This window comes from Schistocerca serialis, chromosome 4 (assembly GCF_023864345.2).
Source record: "Schistocerca serialis cubense isolate TAMUIC-IGC-003099 chromosome 4, iqSchSeri2.2, whole genome shotgun sequence".
Classification (NCBI taxonomy): Eukaryota; Metazoa; Arthropoda; class Insecta; order Orthoptera; family Acrididae; genus Schistocerca; species Schistocerca serialis.
The window spans coordinates 469446154-469473380 of record NC_064641.1 but is presented as its reverse complement, the minus strand read 5'-3'; the positions used below and the strand labels follow the sequence as shown (position 1 = coordinate 469473380).

At 39.9% G+C, this 27227-nt stretch overlaps 1 protein-coding gene across 2 annotated transcripts in view; it reads right to left on the bottom strand.

Annotated features, from left to right (window-relative positions):
• The window catches only part of LOC126475117 (N-acetylneuraminate 9-O-acetyltransferase), a 243231-nt gene that overhangs the window by 45159 nt on the left and 170845 nt on the right, over positions 1 to 27227 (bottom strand). For both annotated transcript variants that reach the window (XM_050102705.1, XM_050102704.1), the window contains 2 exons: positions 14190 to 14359; positions 12487 to 12723 (listed from right to left, as the gene is read on the bottom strand). In XM_050102705.1, the coding sequence (XP_049958662.1) occupies positions 12487 to 12723; positions 14190 to 14359 (407 nt within the window). The remainder of the gene's footprint in view (positions 1 to 12486; positions 12724 to 14189; positions 14360 to 27227) is intronic.

The following is a 27227-nucleotide window of genomic DNA, read 5'->3' as shown; positions in this document are numbered from 1 at the left end:
TAGTTAGACATAATCATTAGATTTACTCCATGTGTACAATACTTTTTCTGCAAATAACTTACTACTGTACAATACTTTTTCTACAAATAACTTATTAAATAATGTAAAGCTACACCATTCACTAACATCTCACTATAGGTCACTGCACACACACACACACACACACACACACACTGGCGGTCTCTGGGCCATTTTCTGTACTGCAACTACTGCAATTTCCCATTTGCTATCCAGAAAAACTGAGTCAGCATCCCTCCATAATTAGTGAGATGTTGTGCTCAGAAGGAGGAAGAGGTGTTATAGTCAAGTAGGGTTAACCTAAAACTTAGACAAATCGGAAATAATTGCTACAAAAGGTTTTATTGTTTCAATGGCTTCATTTGTGGCCCAATATAACTATCCTAGGTTTTCCCCGTCAGCGAAGTTGTGGAAAAGTGGTAGGGGGCAAAAATGTACCCGAAAAAGGGGTATTTTTTCAGTTTTGTGATCATATCTCATAAATGACTCACAATATCGAAAACATAGAAGAATTAAAAATTGTAGGGCATGAAATTCTGCACTGAATGAGACCACCCGCATATTTTTTGGACCGCCCATTTCTATACTAGTGCTCTTCAAGAATGGACTAATTTTACATGTTCATGAAAAATTTCCATTTTAACCTCTGTTTTTTGATAATATTGTTGAAACTAACCCACCTATCAATAATGTTGTTCATAAAAGAGATATGGAGAGAGAAATTCTGCATTAAATGAAACCAAAAGTGAATTTATTGGACTACCCATTTGCGTACAGCTCCTCTACAGCTCCTCACTAAAGTTGGACCATTTCTCATCATCAATGAAGACAATTTTAAATGAAGTTCTTCAGTAATTCTTATGTACATGCTTTTAAATACAGAACTATAGCAACCCTTTGTATTGTACTTATTTAATATAGTAATAAAATAAAATATTAAAATTTTGTAAAATTTGAAAAATAATATTTAGAAGTTTTTCATATATTGAGGGCTAAGAACTGAGACCTTGTATCTGACAGATGTCAGAAAAAGTCCTAGCTCAAAAAAAACTTTTAAGTGAAAAAAAAATGCTACAATAAAATGATGCAAAAAGACAATGCACAACCTGAGAGTAATAAATGATTATGCTCTAAGTAAAAAATCAAAGCAATCAAAATTTTTATTAAAAAGTTACGTTTTTTAGCTCCCCTGTAAAATTTGCCATTTGTCAGATGCAGGGTCTCCATTCTTGACCCTCGATAAAATATAGTGATGCCCATTCAACTGATATGAAGGAGGAAGAGAGAGACACTCCTTGAAATTAAGTAGTGGTTATTACATTTCGTAATTACAAAATTTTACATAAATGTACGAGAGGAAAAGGGTAAAAGTAGGTAGGTACACAAATTTCACATACGGCGACGTCTGACTGTCATTGCACCACTCGGCTCCTCAAAGTCTGTAATTTCCGAGTCCGACGCCCCATCACTCAGCTCGTAAAAGTCAGTAATTTTTGTCACCTCATATATACAGTCCAGGTCTTCATCAACATCTGGTTCGTCAGTTTCATCTGGTTGAAGGGAGTTAGTGCATGAGTTCCCCTTGTAGTTGACACAAATTAATGCGCACTTAATACCAGCCTTCTGACACCCACAACAACCTGCACAGCCCTTGTTGCATTTGCAGAAAATTGTTGAGAGAAGAGACTGTGGAGCTGGTTCTTTGGAGGTAGGAACGGGGCCAAGACCAATCTCTGAAGCCTGCCATCTCCAGAGGAGCGGATCCATCTGGTGTCCTATCCACATTTGTATTTGTAAGTAGGTCCTCAAGCAATGCTGGCGAGCTGCTTCTGACGTTGGTGGGAGGGATACTAGGGTGAATCTCAATTTCACAATTGCTTTGGAAAACAGGTTGAATCGCAGTTTGTCTAAAGCGTCTCTTGCCATACCTCCATAGAGGGTTGCTAAAAATCGGAGGCCAGCTTCGACAATAGCTTCAGCTTGAGTGTCATGCTCTAAGAAAGGTTTCATGTCTCCCAGAAGACATTTATTTTTGATTAGTAGATTGACCACCTTCTTCTTGCCCTGACCGAGGAGTGCTGAAGTCGTGTCACATCCACTTACGGCATGGAGAAATATGAGTGGCCTTCTGATGTTGTTTGCCAGTTTGAAACTGCTGGAACCAAATACTTTTGAAGAGGTCTTTCCTCTTCCAGGTTTCAAGAAATACATATTTGCTGATGGTGTGGCTGGGGCATTGAGCATGATGAGAAGGTCCATATCCTTACCAACAACCACAACCTTCTCATGTTCCTATGATACCTCAAGCGCAGTGGCAACAATTAGGTGGTCTGCATCTTCATTAGCTGGCTTTACTGAGAAACCTTCATCTTCAAGCCTCGAAATAAGCAAGCTAATGAGACGTGCTTTGTTTCTGTCATTGGAAACAAATTGCTCCTGAATCATAGTCACCATCACTAACTCGGTAAAGGTGACCTCAGGAGTAGTGTGTCTTTTGTTTTGGCGGAGACGCTCAGCATATTTGATGCCCTTAGGGGGCAGGTCTTCTGGGTAGCCATCGAACACTGCACTTGTCGCACTTCCGCTGTAATGTATTTTTAAATATTCAACTTATTTGGTTAGCATTAACTGGAATGTTTCATCATTCTTCCATACAACCTGGTGGAGAAGAAATCCACCATTGATGACAAATGCTACTTCTTCCAGGTTTACATCATTCAATGGTGTGAACAAGTCATATAACACTGACTTGGGATTCTTCCTCATTCCAGATGCACCAAACAGAGAGAGAGGATAGCGTGCCAGCTCATAATGGAAGAATTCTTTAGGCTGTTCGTCAGGTTTCTTGACAAGTGCTATCGGGTGGAATATGGTTTCAGGGTTCACTGGTACATACTTCTGATGAATGGTCACCTTAGATTTAAATCCCTGTATACTCATCACTCTTTTCTTTCGGACAAACTTGATGTTGTCAAAAGTTTGACCAACTGGGGTGAGCACTGAGGAGTTGCCCATTTCAGAGGCTCTGTGATGGTTGATTGAGTCATCTCTGACGATTCCTGTGCTGATAGACATAACAGATTTAGTAACAGGAAAAGGATCATGGGATTGAAATCACTCAACAAATTTCTGAAGACCTCCATTGTCACGCTGAACTCTAGCATCCCTCACAACAACATGTTGCTCTGAGGTAGTGAGTGATACACCACAAAACTCTTCAACCTGCTGGGTCACTGTAGGAACAATTGGCATGGTCAGAATCCATCTACTCAGAGTACTGTCTGAAATGCCGCGACCATGACTGAGCCCTCCAGTACTTTTCAACGGGGGCATTAGTGCTTGCTCAATCGTCATGTCAGACCATATCCCACTCCAAAACTTATCAGCCTTTGAATGCAAACTGTGTATAGTCTTCTGATATTTTCTTTTCAAGGCCCATCATGTCTTGTAAATACAGCTGTGTAGATTTAGCATACAGACAATGTCCACTGTCATGAAAATAGGGTAACATTATCTTAACAGTGGTGAGGTGCAGTTCCCAGTCGCCACTCCTCTCAGCCTGAATGAACTGCTTCATCAGAGTAGTCATGTTGAATTAGATAATCCACAACTTGGCAGTATATTAAATAGGTACAAGAAAATTCGTTGCTATAGGTCTGTATTTAAAAGCGTGTACATAAGAATTACTGAAGAACTACTTTTGAAATTGTCTTCATTGATGATGAGAAATGGTCCAACTTTAATGAGGAGCTGTACGCAAATGCTAATTCTACTGGACTATTAGTATTGTGCCATGTATAGCTTGGGGGTAAGTATTTCTAAAAAAAAAAAAAAAACAACAAAGTGAAGGTGTTATGTGGAATGTTGGATGTTTCATAATTATTATCATTATTTATTTGTACAACATTTTTTTTATCAAACCCCTACTCTGTTTTATCTAAGTAATCCTTCATTGTATAAAATGTATTGCATAACAGGTACTTTTTAGCTGCCTTTTTTAAATAAGTGTATTTTTGCAATTTCTTTAATCTCTTTTGGTAATTTATTGTACTGTTTTATTGCTTTGTAGAAAATGCTGTTGAGTTTTATGTTTATGTTTTCTTGGTAAATGTAAGTTGAGTCTATCTCTTGTTGCATGGTCATGGACAGAGCTGTTTGTGCAGTAATTACCAATGTTATTTTTGATCTGTATAACTGATTGGTAAATGTATTCACATGGAGCAGTTAAAATCCCCAGTGTTTTGAACAGATCTTTACAATGAGCTCGACTAGTATTTTTGGTTGTTATTCATATGGCTCTTTCCTGGAGTTTGAAAATTGTGTTCATATTTTGTGCATTTGTTCCCCAAAAAAGAATGCCATAGATAAGAATTGAATGTACATATGAATAATATGTAACTAAAAGACACTGCATGTTACACACTGATGATAGGATTCTAAGGGCATAACATGCTGATGACATTCTGTTTGCAAGTACCTTTGTGTGTTTGCAAGTACCTTTGTGTGTTTGCAAGTACCTTTGTGTGTTCACACCACTTCAACTGAGAATCAATATTCATTCCTAGAAATTTTGCATTTGTTACACAGTCTATAGAGGTGCCATCTACATTTAATTACACATTGCCATTTTTCCTCTTCAAACTGAAATTCATGGCATTAGTTTTCTTAATGTTCAATGTCACTTTATTGCCTATTGACCGATCATGAACTTCCTGGAGAGTTTCATTTGCTTTCTTGGCAAGGAGTTCTCTTGTTTTCTCAGTGACTATAATATTGCTGTCATCAGCGAAGAGAATTTTTCACCATGAGGAACACTAGTGGGAAAATCATTGATTTATATCAGGAATAGTATTGGTCCTAATATGCTAACTTGCGGAACCCCTATATTAATGTACACTCCTGGAAATGGAAAAAAGAACACATTGACACCGGTGTGTCAGACCCACCATACTTGCTCCGGACACTGCAAGAGGGCTGTACAAGCAATGATCACACGCACGGCACAGCGGACACACCAGGAACCTCGGTGTTGGCCGTCGAATGGCGCTAGCTGCGCAGCATTTGTGCACCGCCGCCGTCAGTGTCAGCCAGTTTGCCGTGGCATACGGAGCTCCATCGCAGTCTTTAACACTGGTAGCATGCCGTGACAGCGTGGACGTGAACCGTATGTGCAGTTGACGGACTTTGAGCGAGGGCATATAGTGGGCATGCGGGAGGCCGGGTGGACGTACCGCCGAATTGCTCAACACGTGGGGCGTGAGGTCTCCACAGTACATCGATGTTGTCGCCAGTGGTCGGCGGAAGGTGCACGTGCCCGTCGACCTGGGACCGGACCGCAGCGACGCACGGATGCACGCCAAGACCGTAGGATCCTACGCAGTGCCGTAGGGGACCGCACCGCCACTTCCCAGCAAATTAGGGCCACTGTTGCTCCTGGGGTACCAGGGAGGACCATTCGCAACCGTCTCCATGAAGCTGGGCTACGGTCCCGCACACCGTTAGGCCGTCTTCCGCTCACGCCCCAACATCGTGCAGCCCGCCTCCAGTGGTGTCACGACAGGCGTGAATGGAGGGACGAATGGAGACGTGTCGTCTTCAGCGATGAGAGTCGCTTCTGCCTTGGTGCCAATGATGGTCGTATGCGTGTTTGGCGCCGTGCAGGTGAGCGCCACAATCAGGACTGCATACGACCGAGGCACACAGGGCCAACACCCGGCATCATGGTGTGGGGAGCGATCTCCTACACTGGTCGTACACCACTGGTGATCGTCGAGGGGACACTGAATAGTGCACAGTACATCCAAACCGTCATCGAACCCATCGTTCTACCATTCCTAGACCGGCAAGGGAACTTGCTGTTCCAACAGGACAATGCACGTCCGCATGTATCCCGTGCCACCCAACGTGCTCTAGAAGGTGTAAGTCAACTACCCTGGCCAGCAAGATCTCCGGATCTGTCCCCCATTGAGCATGTTTGGGACTGGATGAAGCGTCGTCTCACGCGGTCTGCACGAACGCTGGTCCAACTGAGGCGCCAGGTGGAAATGGCATGGCAAGCCGTTCCACAGGACTACATCCAGCATCTCTACGATCGTCTCCATGGGAGAATAGCAGCCTGCATTGCTGCGAAAGGTGGATGTACACTGTACTAGTGCCGACATTGTGCATGCTCTGTTGCCTGTGTCTATCTGCCTGTGGTTCTGTCAGTGTGATCATGTGATGTATCTGACCCCAGGAATGTGTCAATAAAGTTTCCCCTTCCTGGGACAATGAATTCACGGTGTTCTTATTTCAATTTCCAGGAGTGTATTTTGGTTCTGATAAGTGTTTTACTAAATGTTTAGATCTATTTGAAGTATGTGTTATTTCTACTCTTTGTAACCTCTCTGTTGGGTATGATCGAAACCAGTCATTAGCTACCCCTCTTATTCCTAATGCTTCTTTAATAGAATCTTGTGGTTGACTGTATCAACCACCTTAGAAAGATCTAAGAAATATGTCTGTGAGACACTCATCTTTATCAAGAGCATCAAGTACAACTTTTGTGAATTCTACTATGGTTGACTCCGTATTTTTGTCACTTCGGAAACCAAACTGTGATTCGCTTAAAAGATTGTATTTATTCAGATAATTCATTAATCTATCTTTCGTTATTGCTTCATTATTTTTGAGAATGCTGACAGCAGGGAAATGGGTAATTTTCTGTCTTCTGCATCACCTTTCCTAAGCAAAGGTACAACTCTGCCTGTTTTAACTGCTCTGGAAATGTCCCTGATGTGAAGGATTCATTTATTATATTTGTTAAGGGGCCTTGTATAATCCCTATGCATTGTTTCAGTACACACATTGGTACTGCATCTAAGCCTACTGACTTTTTATTTTTTAGTTTTTGAACAGTTTTATTGACTTCATTCTCTGTGGTTGGAGGTAACATCACTGTATTTACTGCAACATTATTTACAGGTGTTATATTTGTTTTGGGGAATTTTTGCTGAAACTTCTATGCAATACTTGAAAAATGCTCATTTACATACTTTGCTAAGTGTTTTGGATCATTTATTACCTTACCCCCCTCCCTTAGCAGTATGTTATTCTGCGACTGTTTGCCTCTCCCCGTTTCCTTTTTTAGAACATCTCAGACTGTTTTGCTTTAATTCTCTGCATTATATATTATTTTGTCATTAAATGACTTTTTTGCAGCAATCAGCACCTTCCTATAGATCTTTTTGTATCTGTGATAGAAATTTAAGAATTCTGGACCATTGCGAATCTTTTTCATGGAACTGAGGTGTTTAAGTGTTTGAGAGAATTTCTTAATACCTGCTGTTATCCATATGTTTTTGTGAGATGTCGATACGGACATACACATTTTTGGAAATGCCTTTTCAAAGTTCAATTTAAGCAATGTGGAGAATTTACAGAATTTCATATTCAAATTGGTTTCCTTATACACTTCATCCCAACTTCTTGTTATTTGACAGAGATGGTTTGATAGTCCGAGATCACAGCTACATCATATTTTTCCCTGCCCATATTTGTAGCCATATGGTCAATTACTGATGCAGTCACTGTAGTAACCCTTGTTGCACTATTGACCAATAGGGACATGCCAAAACTTTGAAGGATGTTTACGAATGTGCTGCTGGATTCATTTATGATATTAGTGTTGATGTTAATGTCCTCACACAGAATTATGTTGACCTTTGTACTTGAGACTTTATCTAGAACTTCTGTTAATTTATTGAAAAAGTGTCCACACTACCACTGGGAGATCTATACAGACACAAAATGATTAATTTCTTGGTGATATCAAGCCCTGTTAATGCAATAGCTGATATTTCAAAGTGTTTGTCTTCACGTACTGTACTAAGGTCATGTCTTGATTTGAATTGTGTTCCTTTTCTTACATAAATGCATGATCCTCCACCCCTTGAAGTAGTTCTGCAGTAAGAGTTTGCCCTTTCATACACTGATAATACTACATGTTGGATTTGTGTGTCTCTGTACCAGTGCTCAGTAATACAAACTACTGTGCAGTTCAAATATTTGAGCTCAACTTCTAATAGTTGTATTTTATTTTTTTGAAGATTGCATGTTTTGATGGAGGATTGTTAAGTCTGTGAAATACCCCATGTTACTCTTTCCAATGGTTTGTTTTTCTTTGTGACAATTGGTATGTGTGATATTTGAAGTGTTAAAATCTGTCTTGTAAGTGATTGTTTCAGTATTTTTTAAACTGCTGGAGATACTCTTTAGGCAGGGGAACCTGTTGTCTGGATCTACCCTAAAAAAGATTAGACAATTCTCTGTTCTGCCATTACCACATGTGAGATACATTTTCATCTCAGAAGAAATGTGCAAAAGATTGAAATGGAGCATGGTAATACCACAATAAAAGTGCTGTTTGTATGGTAAAGTCAAAATTATTGGAATTTATATGGGAAACAGAGAACAATGGAACCATATAGTGTGATATTTTACCTTGTGTTAATTATGTTTTAGGTTTTAGATATCTAGTGAACTTGTGGAAAAATGCTTCCAATGTTCTCTGATATGCTGCCAGATCTAGTCATTCAAGCTCCATGATATTTTGGCACATAACTCTTGAATAACTGCAGCAGACACATTATTACATGAACCACCTGATGATGATGGAATGGTTATTCGCTAAAATACCATGGACCTTCAGTAAGTATCAGATGTTAATTTAAGATCTGTGTATGGGGGCAGCTGTAGTGCTCTGGTATCAATTTTGCATTTAGTGTTGATTTTTTTTTTCCTTAAGGAAATTCAATGTGCATTTGTAAGAAGTATGGGGTCAGTAATTTAGATGGATGTTTTCTAAATTGTGTGATAATTATATTTTAGAATTATTTATTATATGTTTTGGAGTGAGAGGGTGTTACAAGAGGTTGAGAAAAAGAGCGACTATTATTAAGTAGCTCAAAGAGTATCTGTGTTGCTTTACATGCTAAAGAAAATATCTGCAACCATCCTAAGACCACTACCTGAATGTATTACTGAACTGAGGTAAGAGAATATTGGCTGATGAAATGATATGTGACACGATATTTAGTAGGCAAAGGTAAAAGCTCATCATTCTTAGTTTTTCTGAGGACATTTGGCAGCTGTCTAGCAGAACTTATGCTACAATGAACAGTTGTCACAAATTAAAATTGTCATACCAGGATTGAAACCAACTTCCCAGTCTTTTGTGGACAATGTGGTATCACTTGCACTACTTATGCACATCTCATAGATGCCTCATTGTTTCAATTTGTCACTTACTTCCTACCACATCTTCCAAGCCCATCTCAGCAATGTTACTAACCCAGTGGTAAGTTGAACTTCCCATTATCCTTCCTTCCTCCCAAAATTCTAATTCACCAGTGGACCAGTGAACCTTTGTGAAGCTTGGTATTTAATTGCCTACATAATTTCCAAGTTGAAACTTCAAGCTGAGGACTGCCGTGTGCATGGACAGATTATTAAGGTCAGAGATCTGGTTTCAGATAACGGGAAAGTATGCAATTTTGACACTAATATTTATTGTAGTTTTGGCACTGATTACTGTATGACAATCGCTTTGTGAACGAGTGCTGATATTCTGTGGCTGTAATCCCTTGCATCTCAGAGCAGTCAGTGATGATATTAATATACACTGACAGAAAAAAAATTGCAACACCAAAAATAATTAATGTGGGGGTAATGAAATTTTGGGAACACATTTGTCTAGATAACATACCGAAGTGATTAATATTGCAAGATCACAGGTTAATATAAGCACGAGAAAAGCCACTTGAAATGTGAAATATGCTGGTACATTAACAACTGGTAGAGCACGATTGGTTACATCAGTATGTGGGCAAGTGTTACCACTTTTCTGTTTACAAGGTATTTTTATCCCTTTAGTAAGCCTTGGATTCTTAGATGGTTTCTTACAATTATGTTTCACTGTTTTTTCTAGAGAAACAGTTTTCAAATATACTCACAAAGGTACCATGAAATATATTAAATTTTAAGTTAGCATCACGTTCCCTGTACACCTTATCTGTCTACTATTGCAAGTTTTCCCTAAAATTTGGAATTCTTAAATCATTAAGTGAACCCACTATTTTGGAGGACTGTTTTGCATTACTGTATGGAGTTATGCAGATATTGTAACTAACTGTGCATCATAATCAGACAGATAATTCTTAACAGGAAGAGTTTTTATGTTATTAAATTTATCTTGGTCTATAAAACATTATCTATCAGTGTGTTGCTTTCCTGTACTACCCGAGCAGGAAAATCAATAACTGATGTCAAATTGAAAGAACCAAGTAATACTTTAAGGTCAAGCTCTTTCAAAAAATCTACATTGAATTCCTCACAAATAATAATTTGCTGCCCTCTGTTTGACAGATAGCAAAACAGAGAATCCAAGTTTTTCAAAAAACGCTGAAAATATCCCTATGGTGACCTACCCGCAGCTACAACTATAAAAGTACCGGTATTTAGTTTAAGCTCACATGCACATGCTTCTATTTGTTGCTCTACATAAATTTTTTTTAGTTTCTAAATTTTTCAGATTATGATAAATTTTAATGTATATGGCAACCCCTCCTCTATATATAGTGTCTCTACGTGCATGTGCTGGAAGCTTATAGCCACCTACATTTATCTTTTCCATGTCTGTGACTTCATGATGTTCACACAGGCATAGTCTATCCATCCACCCTCTGATTCTAAATCTTCCAACCAAACAAGAAACCCATCTACTTCTTTTCTTGATATTCTGATGCAATATACTACCATTTGTTTTTCCCTGTGCTTTTATGAGAATCTTGTGTTAGCTTAACGTCTCTAGTACCTGCCAGTCTGAGCTTCTCATTAAGCTTAATTGCATTCAATGTTGGATCTTAGCCTATTTAAAGCAAACCTGATTTGCAGCCTCGTAATGGCATTTAGTAGTGCCACTCTTCTACGACTTGGGTGAAAATTGAATAGACAATCTTTCACATGCAGAAACTTGCCTTCCAATTTTCATTTACGTTGCACAACTTCTCCTTAGTGTTGTGATATTTTTCCCCATCAGAGTAATTTGTAAACAGCATTAAGAGACAAAGATCATAAATTATGATGTGAATATAAAATTAGTGAGGAAAAAAAAAACACTCCTGATAATAATTTTAAGTGAAGCCCAATGGGGGGTTTCTGGCATTGCTTGTCTCGGGAGGGATATTCAGTAGGTGTGTTTCAATAGGTGATATTCAATAGGTGGGTTTCCATAGTAGGAAACAGAAGTGAAAGTTTAGGATTCACTTATTTTTAAAATTTTATTCAGTCTAGTGCTAATAAGCAAACTTAAAGTTTGAAAATTATTTTATGATATATATCTTTCAACGGAGATTTATTTTGTGATTATAGATGTCCAAATTCATGAGTGGTAAAGAGCTGGAGAAACTTCATGTTTATAACATCAAAATGAAACAGTGTTTCTCCTGGCATACAGATTGTTCAAATAACTTAAGGGACTGCACCCAGGTGACATTTCTAACTGCCAAGATTTCAACAGGTACACCCCTGTCATTTTCACCAAAACCAATGCCTCCAGAGTCAACTGCCATAACAAAGTACTGAAGGCAGTTACCACTGTCAAACATTACAGAGCAATTCTTGAACAACAACACCAAAAGCAATGAAAAGCAACAACAATGGGTGAGCATCCACACTATCAAGAACCATCACCTTACTCTTGCGTACAGAAGCCACTGATTTACTCATCTGCATATTGCACACTCCAACATACAATGATTATTAAGACTGCAGGAAAACTGGTTCGGAACATTCTAAGTACGGAAAAAGGCTTCTAAGACTGATGGGCTGACGTACACATTGGTACATAGAAATGTCAAATTACAAGACTATAAAAGAATACATGGCATTATTTGTACAATAGGGCCTTGCTTGAGCAGGTAGTGCAGATATTCGTATGAGTAGGATGTCAACCTGGGCTGAAAAAGGGCCACTGATACACTTGCTCTTGTCTCTCATTGGATAACACTACAGGCAATTATCGTTCAACAATAGCAATCTGTTTTTTACCTACCATGCCCCATGAAAGGCACGCACCACAAGAAAATCAATGCCGAGCCACATTAATCCTGAACTGGATCAAAGGACTTTGAAGAAAAACCCAAAGACATGAGGGTGCACCTGTCACCTGATCTCCATCCTATCGAACACAATGGTACTACTGACTGTAATACGTGCATTCAGTATCCAGTTCTGGCCAATTTCCTCAAGTGGTGGACAGTAGGTCAGTGGTAACGGATCACGACGACTTTACAGTCCTTTCAGTATCTCATGCCACAAGTCAATTCCATGATGTATACGTTTGTCTAATTCAACTGTTCATGAATGAAATAATACATAAAAACTTCTCTCACAATGTTGCTAAAGCGATGTAAAAAAGATTATACTTACCTCTGACATATAGAGTACTGTGATAACAGTAAAAAGACCCACCATCTTCAGAACCAAATACAAATAATGAAGGGGATTTGTTTCAGATGAAGCAGCTGTTATTTGGGGTGGCAGAGCCAGTACCAAATAAGCCATTAGAAACCAGAATGAAATTAAAGGCACAAAGTAGTAGAACTGGTATGGCCTGTTCATACAGAGACAAAGCATCACAGTCATGAAGTTGAGTCGAAACAGTACCTGAAACATTGTAAGTTGTATTAATAACTTATGCAACCGAAAGAAACTGTGATGAAATTATACAAGTAATACTGGTGCCAAGAATAGTCTGATAATATAGGCTTTTCCAAAGAAACAGCCACTGGCTTTTGTTATTGGATTTAACAAAATTGAATGCATGGCTGATATGATGTGCTTTAAAAATATCTATCTCATATGAAAGCCAAAAATAATACATTTTTATCAATTTTTTAATTTGTTAATTTGCTTTTTATTCCTTGCTTTCAAAGTGTCATATTTCACATGAGAGCTGTAATACAAGGTAACACATTTCTACACCAAAAAACATTAAATATATCAAAGGGAAATCCACTTTCAGAAATGAGACTGGCCCCAATTTTCTTCCAGGAGATAAAACTATAGTGCTGCTGATACCACATGTAAAGTATAATCAACTATATCTTTTGGTATATTCAGTTCCTTCCTCTTGGAGGAAAGAGAGATAGATTGGGAAAAGTTAAGAAGGAGATGCAGACCAATCTGAACCCTAGGATGAGGGGAACCAAACTCTTCTGAGGAGAAGGGAGAAAACATTACTCTTGTTCATGTCCCACAATGATTAAAAAATTAATTTTTCAGTATGCAGAAAAATGTGCACTATACTGCAACTTTCTGAATGACTAAAATTAAGCTTCCAACAGGGACTTTTAACATGTGACCTTATCTTTTGGCAGTAATGCTTTTACAAGTTTAACTATTATAGGCAGTGCGAAAAGTGAAGGATATAGATTCCAAGTGCCAGCCTGATTCACAATTTAATTCTAACTTGAGTTTTCATTAATGGGTTATCAAACAATGAAGTTATTAAATGCTGGTATTGTGAGCTGTGTTCTCAGAAGAAGAAAACAGTTCAGTCATTTGTGTCCAGAATCACTAGGTTTTTACTTGTTGAGTATCAGTCCTAACTGGCATACATATCATAACTAAATTCCTTCACAAGTGTTATTTTCACCAGCACTGTCATCATCATCAAATCATCATCATCATTATTTCAAATAACTAGGAGTACTAGATTTCACAGATTCCTGCTATGTAATTTGTGTGTAGTGCATATGAAGAAGAATGGCACCATTTCCTCCCATAGCTCTGGGTTTTATTTCCAACTGTAAATAAAAGTGCAGTTCCAAATATATCTGAAGCACAGAAGAGGGACTGAAATGGCCATTTCATACAGAGTGTGTGGAATGGTTAAATATAATGAAAAGGAAGAAACAAATGCAGAGAAAGAAACAAATGCAGAGGAAGAAACAAATGCAGAGGAAGAAACAAATGCAGAGGAAGAAACAAATGCAGAGGAAGAAACAAATGCAAAGGAATGAACAAAAAATTAAAAGAAAAAGTCATCAAGACATGGAATTAATTAAATCATCCAACAGTGTAAAACAATATGGAGATCAAGGCCCATAAAATTTTATTAAAATACAAACCTGGAAAAAGCGTACTATTCCTGCATCCCCTCTTTGCCAAAAGTAACAAAAATGACCATATCCAGATAGAAACAGATAGGCAGAAACAAGGACACGAATGTGCATATATATTGGTAATATACGACTTGCACCTGTCATGTGATAAATAAGTATCACCAACTGCATCCATCCTATAAAAGTAATAAACACACATTGTAAAGAAATTTTAAGGTAGGAGACAAGTTTAAAAATTCTCTATTTGCACAGGCTAAAAGGTGTAGCAGACTGATGATAATCATGTAGGGGGGAGCATTTATGACCAGTAGATATCCAACTTTAGTATGTTATTGGTTACAGAAAAAACAGATTCATTTTGAAACACAATTTTTCACTTGCATGAGAAAATTTAATTTTGCTCAGTTGCAATCAAAAATTTACCAACAATTTTTGGGGTTCCATTTCTGGCTTCTTCAGTATAGGTCTAAAAATAATTTGTTATAAAATGCATAGATGAACGCACAAAGCCTTGTTTGCATGATGATTATAAAAAAACAAAGATGATGTGACTTACCAAATGAAAGCGCTGGCAGGTTGATAGATACACAAACATACACACAAAATTCAAGCTTTCGCAACCAACGGTTGCTTCACCAGGAAAGAGGGAAGGAGAGGGATGTGGGTTTTAAGGGAGAGGGTAAGGAGTCATTCCAATCCCGGGAGCAGAAAGACTTACCTTAGGGGGAAAAAAGGACAAGTATACACTCGCGCGCGCGCGCGCACACACACACACACACACACACACACACACACACACACACACACACACACACACACACACACATATCCATCCGCACATACACAGTCACAAGCAAAATGTCTGCTTGTTTTTAGATATATTTTTCCCACGTGGAATGTTTCCCTCTATTATATATATATATATGGATCAGACTCTGAATGTGGCTCTCCAGCAGGGATACGACTTCCTCAAATCCTGCCCTGAAATGAGATCCATCCTTCATGAAATCCTCCCCACTCCACCAAGAGTGTCTTTTCGCCGTCCACCTAACCTTCATAACCTCTTAGTTCATCCCTATGAAATCCCCAAACCACCTTCCCTACCCTCTGGCTCCTACCCTTGTAACCACCCCCGGTGTAAAACCTGTCCCATGCACCCTCCCACCATCTCCTAATCCGGTCCTGTAACATGGAAGGTGTACACGATCAAAGGCAGAGCCACGTGTGAAAACACCCACGTAATTTACCAACTGTCCTGCTTGCACTGTGAAGCTGTCTATGTGGGTATGACCAGCAACAAACTGTCCATGCGCATGAATGGACACAGGCAGACAGTGTTTGTTGGTAATGAGGATCACCCTGTGGCTAAACATGCCTTGGTGCACGGTCAGCACATCTTGGCACAGTGTTACACCGTCTGGGTTATCTGGATACTTCCCACTAACACCAACCTGTCAGAACTCCGGAGATGGGAACTTGCCCTTCAGTACATTCCCTCTTCTCGTTATCCGCCAAGCCTCAACCTCCGCTAATTTCAAGTTGCCGCCACTCATACCTCACCTGTCTTTCAACAACATCTTTGCCTCTTTACTTCCACCTCGACTGACATCTCTGCACAAACTCTTTGCCTTTACAAATGTCTGCTTGTGTTTGTGTATGTGCAGATGGATATGTGCGTGTGTGCAAGTGTATACCTGTCCTTTTTTCCGCCTAAGGTAAGTCTTTCCGCTCCCGGGATTGGAATGACTCCTTACCCTATCCCTTAAAACCCACATCCTTTCGTCTTTCCCTCTCCTTCCCTCTTTCCTGATGAAGCAACCGCTGGTTGCAAAACCTTGAATTTTGTGTGTATGTTTGTGTGTCTATCGACCCGCCAAAAACATACTGGACAAGTATGTAATGCTGTCTCATTCATTTTATTTTTGAAAGTACTTTCCGTCTCCTTTATGCACCTGGCTTACACATCACTCATCAGGTCTTTTCTTCTATGTGTGGTCTGTCAGGTGGGCACTTTCATCATTTCACAGTTGCCCACCTAAAGGTAAAATTACTGTCCATTCAATCAAAGCTTTAATTATGGAATGGAGGGAAAGTTACACTGTGTCTGTGAATACCATGTGGAGGGTAATCAAGAACTTTCAAAGCCTACTGCAGCTGAACAGTCCATACAACTTTTTGACTTATATACTAGGCAGGGATGGCTACGGTGTGCCAAACTGCACGCGTGTACAGATGTGCTGCACGCGTGCCATCCAGGTCTCGGTCCACCTCACCAGTACTCGGCTTTCCTCGGTCTTTCGCGGCACGGCGCGACATTAGACCAGCTGTGTGATGCAACACCCTTTCATCCGGCATAGGGTGCGTTAGTTGATTCATAGTGGCAGCCATGTTTATTCCTCGCTATTTATTAGCGATTTGTAGGAAGTTTATAAGTACTGTACAGTGGTTGTTGCAATGGAACTCACACTCACAAAGAGGCGGGGTAGTGACACAACACCACGAGCCTTCAGAGCTGAATGGGAATTGCAATATTTTTTTGAAGAGAAGATGAAAATTCTCAATGTCTATTATGCAGTCGCATACTCGCTGGGCACCGCAAATTTGCAACAGAACGGCATTATAACACCACACACAGAGAACTTAATGATTTAGTTGGGGCTGATAGATCAAACAAGTTGGCGGAATTAAGAAGACGTAGTGTTATGCAGAGAGACGGACCGAACGTGAGCACCCCTTACAAATCTTTATGTTTCTGATGTTTGTATTCATACATATTTGTCGTTAGAATTCGAATTTAGAGTTCACCCAATTTTTGTTTCCTTTTTTTTATCCTGCAACCGAACCTGTCTTTAAGAGCAAGCTACAAAAAAATGCTCAAAATTGCAAGAGGGAATAAGCCTTTCAGTGATGGTGATTTCATCAAGGAGTGTATTGTTGAGGTGGCGGAACTCTTGACGCCACTGGAAGTAAAGAAGTTTAGTGAAATTAGTCTTTCCAGACAGACAATAGCGGATGTCTACAGGCAGATAATTGATAGTGCCTGCACGTTTATTGCATTCTCGATTGCTTTGGACGAGTCGACCGACATTTTGGACACAGCACAACTAGCGATTTATGTTCATGGAGTCGACACAAATTTGCACGTGACGGAAGAACTGTTAGATTTAGCACCAATGAAAGACACAACGAGGGGTACCGACTTACTAAAAGCAGTTGAAGAGGCAGTTGAAGCCGTTGACCTGAACTGGAAAATGTTAGTTTCAGTCACCACGGATGGAGCACCAGCAATTCGAGGACTCAAAATAGGCTTGTAACATTGTTGCGTAAAAAACTAGGACGACCGATGTAAGATTTGTACAGAATCATTGTTTTGTACACCAAGAAGCTCTTTGTGCTAAATATGCAAATTTGGAGCACGTGATGAAGTTGGTAGTCACCATAGTAAATTTTTTGAAGTCGCATGGCTTAGTACACGGTCAGTTTCAACAGTTTCTCATGAAACTGAACGAAGAGTACGGAGATGTTATTTACCATTGGGAAATACATTGGTTAAGTTGAGAGTCATGCCTCGAGAGATTTTTCAATTTAAGACTCGCTGCTGTTGAGCTCCTGAAGGAAAAAGGAACGGCAGAGTCAAAATTAAAAGATCCAAAATGGATTGCAGACCTCGCCTTTTCAGTTGATCTGACTGCACACTTGAACACTCTCAATAAGACTTTGCAAGGTCAGAAGGAGCTTATTTCTGATCTGATGAAAAAAGTGGATGCATTTAATAAGAAACTCGCATAGTGGAAGGAATAACTCATGACAAAGAATACCGCCCATTTCCCTACACTCTCTAAAGTCAGAGAAAATGCAACATGTGACGAATTTGTTTCTGTGTTGGAGAAACTACAGGCACAATTTTGTAAACGTCTTCAGGACACTGCCAGTCTGACATTTGTTCTTGAACTATTTTCTAGACCCTTTGCCGTTTCAGTTGAAAGTACCCCAGTGCATTTGCAAATGGAATTGATCGATCTGCAGTGTAATTCCCGTTTAAAGGACAAATTTTTTTAAGAAGGTTTTCCTCAGGAAGAGTTTCCCCATCTCCACAATGAGGCTGCTAAAGTTATATCAATGTTTGGATTGACATGCGTGTGCGAAAGGTTTTTTTTTTTTTCAATTATTTAACTAAATAAGTCACGATTACGTGGCAATCTGAGCGACGAAAATATGAGAAACTGTCTACGTTTATCCATATGCCGTCAGTTTGTGCCGGATATGAATTTTATTATGTCTACAGCGAACCAAAAATAATTAAATTAATGGTGGTAATTTTGTTGTATTTGTCATATGTTTTGCTGAGAATTGTAGTTATTGCAAATTCTGTACGGTAGTTCCAGATAATAAAATTTGCTTGTTTCACATGTAGTTGGAATCACTTATTCCACATCATACTGCATGCTGTAGACTTATTTTACGTCCGTTTCTATCTCTCAGCTTAAATGTTGTAAGAATTTTATGAGTGATGATGTGAGAAGCACGATATTGTTGGTGTAATGCAGTTTCAAACCCAGCGTTATTGTTATTTTTCTGTAGATGTACCAACAGCCAACAAAGATTCAGTATTGCTCAACATGATGTGTCGTATAGAGCTTAATATTATCAAATGTCATAATATGAAACTAAGCCACATGCTAGCAGGACGGTATTCTTTACGCAAATGCACTGTCGCATACGGCGTGTCCGTAGTTCCGTGCATGCGCGCACTGTCAGCTGGTGTGGTAGTGGGGAACATGTGACGTCAGAAGGCAGCGATCCGCACGCATGTGAAAGCTCGGCATGCGTGCATGCACACGTCCCACATTCTTGGTCATCACTAGAGTGTACTCTGGAAGAACAAACAACTTGTTGAGCCTTCCATGGATAGATACATAAAAATGTTTTACCTCAATGTAGCTTGTATCTACCAATTAGCAGTTGTGTACAGAAAGATCATGTGCTGCCAACAGATTAGATTGGATTCAGTTTTCGTTCCACGGAGCCAAAAAATGAGATGATTCTTGTGGGTGTGGAACATGTCAGGAAGTATTACATGAAAACATAAAACATTTGAATATAATACTTACTACCCTGATCATTTGTCAGGAGATTGTCGAAATAGGAGAATACAATGCAGTAAACTGGAACAGCTAATATTCACAGAATTAACACACTGTCAGAATGAAACATTGTCATGCACTATTAATAAATTTATCATACACAAAATACCTCATCTTGACTGTTGTGAGCAAGTGCTGTCAAAACTGACATCTAACAGACATGTTCACTTAAGCTGGCTTAACAGACTCATATTCATCTATAGAGTAGAAGGTGCTGCCTATCAAAAAGTCTTTCAAACTCTGTTTAAACCATGCTTTATCTGAAACAAAGTTTAAAAGGTTGTTGGCAATTTATTGGAAATGTGTGTTCCTGAATATTGGACCCCTTTTTGGGCCAAGGTAAGTGACTTTATGTCTTTATGTAGATTGTTCTTATTCCTAGTATTGAGCTATCGGTTGGAAACAGAGATGTATTTCTTGCAACAAATTTCATTAAGGAATAAATATACTGAGAAGCAGTGGTTAGCATACAAAGTTCCTTGAACAAGTTTCTAAATGATATTCTTGATTTTACACCACAAATGATTCTTATCACACCCTTTTGCACCCTAAAAACTTTTGCTCGGTTTGATGAGTTGCTGCAGAATATGATCCCATATGACATAACAGAATGAAAGTAAGGAAAGTATGCAAGTTTTTTTATATTTATATCTCCTACAACTGACATAATTCCCACTGCAAATACAGACTTTTTTAGGCACTTAAACAATTCTGTGGTATGCCCTTCCTAACTAAATTTATTATCAAGTTGTAATCCCAGAAATTTAACACTGTCAACCTCTTTGATCTCCGATTGACAGCCTTGTTGTGAGAGAGTTACATCTTTGGTGGCCCCTGAAATAAAACAAGACTGACTGTTTATTCAAGAACCTGTAATTCTGTTTTAAAAAACTGGCCAGGTACGAGTAGGACTCTCACACCGAGGGTTCAGTACAAACTTAATTATCTACATCTACATCCACATTGATACTCCGCAAGCCACCCAACGGTGTGTGGCGGAGGGCACTTTACATGCCACTGTCATTACCTCCCTTTCCTGTTCCAGTCGCGTATGGTTCGCGGGAAGAACGACTGTCTGAAAGCCTCCGTGCGCGCTCTAATCTCTCTAATTTTACATTCGTGATCTCCTCGGGAAGTATAAGTAGGGGGAAGCAATATATTCGATACCTCATCCAGAAACGCACCCTCTCGAAACCTGGAGAGCAAGCTACACCGCGATGCAGAGCGCCTCTCTTGCAGAGTCTGCCACTTGAGTTTATTAAACATCTCCGTAACACTATCACGGTTACCAAATAACCCTGTGACGAAACGCGCCGCTCTTCTTTGGATCTTCTCTATCTCCTCCGTCAACCCGACCTGGTACGGATCCCACACTGATGAGCAATACTCAAGTATAGGTCGAACGAGTGTTTTGTAAGCCACCTCCTTTGTTGATGGACTACATTTTCTAAGCACTCTCCCAATGAATCTCAACCTGGTACCCGCCTTACCAACAATTAATTTTATATGATCCTCCCAGATACTTTACAGAAGTAACTGCTACCAGTGTTTGTTCCGCTATCATCTAATCATACAATAAAGGATCCTTCTTTCTATGTATTCGCAATACATTACATTTGTCTATGTTAAGGGTCAGTTGCCACTCCCTGCACCAAGTGCCTATCCGCTGCAGATCTTCCTGTATTTCGCTACAATTTTCTAATGCAGCAACTTCTCTGTATACTACAGCATCATCCGCGAAAAGCCGCATGGAACTTCCGACACTATCTACTAAGTCATTTATATATATTGTGAAAAGCAATGGTCCCATAACACTCCCCTGTGGCACGCCAGAGGTTACTTTAACGTCTGTAGACGTCTCTCCATTGATAACAACATGCTGTGTTCTGTTTGCTAAAAACTCTTCAATCCAGCCACACAGCTGGTCTGATATTCCGTAGGCTCTTACTTTGTTTATCAGGCGACAGTGCGGAACTGTATCGAACGCCTTCCGGAAGTCAAGAAAAATAGCATCTACCTGGGAGCCTGTATCTAATATTTTCTGGGTCTCATGAACAAATAAGGCGAGTTGGGTCTCACACGATCGCTGTTTCCGGAATCCATGTTGATTCCTACATAGTAGATTCTGGGTTTCCAGAAATGACATGATACGCGAGCAAAAAACATGTTCTAAAATTCTACAAGAGATCGACGTAAGAGATATAGGTCTATAGTTTTGCGCATCTGCTCGACGACCCTTCTTGAAGACTGGGACTATCTGTGCTCTTTTCCAATCATTTGGAACCCTCCGTTCCTCTAGAGACTTGCGGTACACGGCTGTTAGAAGGGGGGCAAGTTCTTTCGCGTACTCTGTGTAGAATCCAATTGGTATCCCGTCAGGTCCAGTGGACTTTCCTCTGTTGAGTGATTCCAGCTGCTTTCCTATTCCTTGGACATTTATTTCGATGTCAGCCATTTTTTCGTTTGTGCGAGGATTTAGAGAAGGAACTGCAGTGCGGTCTTCCTCTGTGAAACAGCTTTGGAAAAAGGTGTTTAGTATTTCAGCTTTACGCGTGTCATCCTCTGTTTCAATGCCATCATCATCCCGTAGTGTCTGGATATGCTGTTTCGAGCCACTTACTGATTTAACGTAAGACCAGAACTTCCTAGGATTTTCTGTCAAGTCGGTACATAGAATTTTACTTTCGAATTCAATGAACGCTTCACGCATAGCCCTCCTTACGCTGACTTTGACATCGTTTAGCTTCTGTTTGTCTGAGAGGTTTTGGCTGCGTTTAAACTTGGAGTGGAGCTCTCTTTGCTTTCGCAGTAGTTTCCTAACTTTGTTGTTGCACCACGGTGGGTTTTTCCCGTCCCTCACAGTTTTACTCGGCACGTACCTGTCTAAAACACATTTTACGATTGCCTTGAACTTTTTCCATAAACATTATGTATATAGACAGTTCATCCATAACAGGAATTAAGAATCTCTACTATTATTGCCTGTTATAAACATTGACACTGGCAAGATATTGGTCCCAAGGATTCCAAAATTTTCGAGAATGTTTTAGTTTCAAGTCTGATGTCGAATAACAAATGAGAAAAGAAATATTTTTTGATGTGACACAATTACAAAGAACAATTTTTGGATTGTTTTCCTTTACTTGTACTTCGTAACTTTGCTTCTTGCCAAATTTCATAATTCTAGGTCAATGGGAAGTGCCCTACAGGTTTTGATAAGTTTGTTTTGGTAAGTATCAAAATATGTGCCCGTAGCCATATTGTTTCGTTGAACTGACTTAGAAACTTGCATTTATTGCACTCCTAAGGACCTATAAACCTTAGTATGTAACATAAATTTTAACTTTATATATCTTCCCGGTCTTAATAGTAGGATGAATGGACGGAGAGTCAGATACTAATTGACAAAGTTACACCCCCCCCCCCCCTTCCCCCCTCATGGATGTAATTACGAACTTACAGTTTTCAGGTCTTTTTCTTCGATTTTACTGCAAAACCTTGCTTCTTACCAAATTTCATGATTCTATGCCAATGGGAAGCAGGGGAGAGTTAAATTAACTCGGCAGGTCAGCTCAATTGGCGCTTGCTTGTCAAAATGGTAGTGAAAGTTTTTTCCTGTGTCTTCCACCAGATGGCTCAAGAATCTCCTCAAATTGAACAACTTAAGCTCTTAGAAACAGTTTCGGTTTGATTTGGTTTGGTTTTAGGGTGCAAAAACACCTTGGGTCATGTTGAAGACAAAAAAGGAGTTAAAAGCAACTACACATTAAGCCCAATCAATGGAACGAAAGACAGCTAAAAATAGGGACTTAAATAAAGATCCATTCAGTAAGCAGAGAGACAAATAATGTCCTGAACTAAAGATTAAATGTCCTTTGCCATTTTGCAACGATGTATAAAAAGTAAAACGCAGTCAACAGCCCAAGCATCATTCGCTAAAATGGCCGATAACTCAGATGACAACTGTAAATAAGAAGCTCTGCGGTTAAAAAAAAGGGCATTCCATCAGGAAATTGTGAACCATCACAGGTTGAGGGCAATGAGCACAAAGTGGTGACGGATCACCACTTAACAAATGGTGGTTGCGAAAAAAAGACAGCACTCAATACACAACCTAGCTAAAATGATCTCCTCACAGCAAGACAGCTGAGAAGAGGTTGGCCAAGCCACTGGGAGAGGTTTAAATACTCAGAATTTGTACCCATGAAGGGTACACCAATAGTAATGCTAAAGTGATATCACCTACTGACATACAGCAACACAGAGATCACTGGAACGAATGGAGCAACTAGCTGGACAAGGTACGAGGACTGTAGCATAGGCAGCAGTGTCAGCAGCCTCGTTCCCCTTCAAAACTATGTGACCAAGGACCCACATAAACATAACTGTGGCTCCATCAAGAGTGAGCAAGTGAAAGCTTTCCTAGACCTGATGCACTATGGGATGGAAGGTATACAGCACATAGCGGCTTTGAAGGACACTGAGAGAGTTGGAGCAGATTACACAATTGAAAATCCTGTGTTGTTGGATGTATAGCATGGCCTGATACAGGGCAAAAAACTCCATGTAAATACTAAGCAGTGTTCTGGAAGCTTATACCGAAAATTGTCAGTGCCAATGATAGAGGCGCACCCGACACCACAGTCAATGCAAAAGCCATCAGTGTACACGAAGATACAATCGTGAAGTTCTGCACAAAGGTTGAGAAACTTAGGGCAATAGAGTGAGTCTGGAGTAGTGTCCTTAGGAAGGGAATGAAGTCCAAGGTGAGCATGGCCACAGCACAAAGCCAAAGTGGTGAAGGGTTCGACCCCATTGGGAAAGTAACAGGTAGCGTGAAGCTAAGCTGTCCGAGCAATAGCCGAAAGTGAACTCCAGGAGGTAACAGAGAAGAAGGACATGTCCCATACTGGCAATCAAAGGAGTCATCGAAGGAGGCGGCATAAAATGGGTGTCCTGTTGTGGCAAAGAAACGGCATGTGCGTCTGCTAAGGAAAAAATTATGGCAGTATGACAGCGCTTGTTCGGCAGCTTCTGCATACAGACTCTGAACCGGGCTAGTGTAAAAGGCACCAGTGGCCAAATGGATGCCATGATAGTGGATTGTATTGAGACAGCGTACGTTGGATGTACATGCAGATCCATAAATGAAACACTCTTAGTCTAGTTTTGAATGGACAAGCGACCGGCACAAACGGAGAAGGATGGTTTGATCCGCTCCCCAGGCAGTACTGCTGAGGACATGTAGGACAATGAGGGACTACCTACACCAGGTGGACAAGCAAGACACTTGGAAGGACCAAGAAACTTTCCTTCAAGCATGAGCCCCAGGAATTTCATAGTTTCAATGAATGGGAGAGCAACACACCCAAGATATAAAGACGGTGGAAGAAACCAACTGCACTGCCAGAAATTAATACAAACAGTTTTCTCAGTGGAAAAGTGAAAGGTATTGTCGATGCTTCACGAGTAAAGATGATTGAGACAAGGCTGAAGATGCTGCTCAAGGAGACAAGTCAGTAGAGAACTGTAATAGATGGCAAAACAGTCAATGAAAAGGAAGCCGGAGATGCCTGGCAGGAGACAGGCCACAATAAGGTTAATGGTGATAGCAAAGAGAATGACGTTCAGGATGGAACCCTGAGGCACACTGTTTTCCTGGATAAAGGTGTCTGACAAGGCAGAACACATATCTACCTTAAAAACTTAGTCTTTTAAAAATTCCTGAAGGAAACGCCGCACGCGGCCTCGGATGCCCCATGTGTAGAGAGTATGGAGGATACCAGTCCTCCAGCAGTAGTTGTAGGCTTTCTCCAAATCAAAAAATACAGCCGCAATTGCTATTTCCACAGAAAACCATTCGTGACATGGGTTGATGAAGTGACAAGATGGTTAAATGCAGAATGGTGAGCTTGAAATGCACATTGTGCAGTGGTTAGTAAAGTGTGAGACATCATACCACCTGGGCATGAATCGTATGGTCCATCACCTTGCAAACACAGCTCATGAAAGAAATAGGGTGGTAGCTACATGACAGGTATTTGCTCTTATAGGGGTTGGGTACGGTTATGACAGTGGCTTCACACCAACACCTGGGAAACTTATTGTCTGCCCAGATGCCATTGTATGTATGAAGGAGAAAGTGCTTGCTCACAAGAGAAAAGTGCTGATCATCTGGCCCTGGGGCTGAGGATCGGGATGGAGTGAGACACATAGGCCAGCCTTCAGGAGTGCACAGGTACGAAGAAGAAAAAGAGGAACCTCTAACGCTGAAGCAGATGAAGGACGGGAGAAGGGGAATGAAGAAAGAAAGAAGGAATGAAAAACAGTGGAGATACTGTTCTGATTTCAGGCTACTGAAAAGTGCAAAACACATTCCCAAAAACATCCCAGACATGTTCCTCCACAGAGGGGAAAAAGAATAGCAAGAGGATTGATATGCACCACCGAAGGGAAAAACATGTTGCAAAGGCTGGGTCCCCATGGTAGCCAAGCACGAACCCGCCAAAGAGTGGTGAGCCCCCTGCAGGGATTAGAAACAACCAAAAAGCAGTAAGCATTGTTTTTGTGTGGTTTTGTTTCTTTCCCGAGCTAAGAAGTTTTTTCCCACTCATTTTGTTTATTGTTCATTTGTTATGTCAAGGAGAGCATTAGAGAAACCAAATACACCACAAGAAATTTAAGTGTTTTCTCTTTATAGAAGATTGTTTAACTAGGATTAATCAAAAATGAAACAATATTTTAGTGACTCAGAAAGAAAAATGTGTGGTTAGCTTAACTGGGCACTAAGGCAGGTAGGTTATGTGGACTGGTCAAGTTAACCCCAATATAATTATTTACTTTTGTGATTAACATATATTTTTAATTTCAAAAACATTTTACATATCACAAATTGTACAAACTGTTATAAAGCATATTTTAGAACTATCTTAGTTGAATTATTAGTTTTTACTTTCAGATGCCATGTGTCAGACAAACGACCAAGCAAAGAAAAGCCTAAATTACTTATCGCTGACAATCATAAAAGTCACATCAGTAAGGACAATAACATTTGCCAAAGAAAATGGCACACTTTTATTAAAGGTACCACCACACTGCAGCTATAAACTATAACCTTGTGAAATTGCTGTTTACTGAAATTTCAAGTCCTACTACAATGAAGCTTTTGACAGGTGGCTATCAAATAATCCTTGTCAGAACTTTGTATCTGTGACATAGTGGGCTTAGTGGGTGAAGCATTTCCATCTGCTTTCACTCCCTCTAATACCAGCAAAGGTTTCAAAGCTACAGAAATACTGTTGTTTTTTTTCCAAGGCATCTGAGAATGAAAGAGTTGTTTTAGGAAGTACTAATGTCCCTGCTACAGGTCCAGGTCCAGGTCCAGCTTGTCCACCTTCTCTGGTGTCTGCTACTGATCCAGTCCCTTTAGCTTTGGGTACCTCTGCTGGTAATCTCATTCCCTCTTGTTCTCATGAACCAGGACTCCAAGCAGAATTATTTGTGCCTCCTGAAGCCTTGCTTCCATTCCCACTGTACAGTCCTAGAAAAAGAGATACTGCTGGCTGAGTGAAAGAAGGATCTCTTATTTTTACAAGTTCCCCTGTGAAGCCTACATATAAGAAGATGCCTCTGTCAGAAAATTAAAAAATATAAAAAATAAACCTACACTATAAGAACCAGATGCATCATCGGATGGAAGTGCTCACTTGGTATTACAAGAATCAGGCTGTTCCTGGAACGAGTTGCAATTTCATAGCTGCTGTAAAGCAGTCTCTTCATTCTGATGTTCAAGTGGCTTTCTGCAAGTGACACATACCTTCCAATAGATTTTCCGTAATGGATGAAAATGCATGTGTTGCTACAGCTGATATTATTACAAAACTTCCTCATCCCCTTAAAG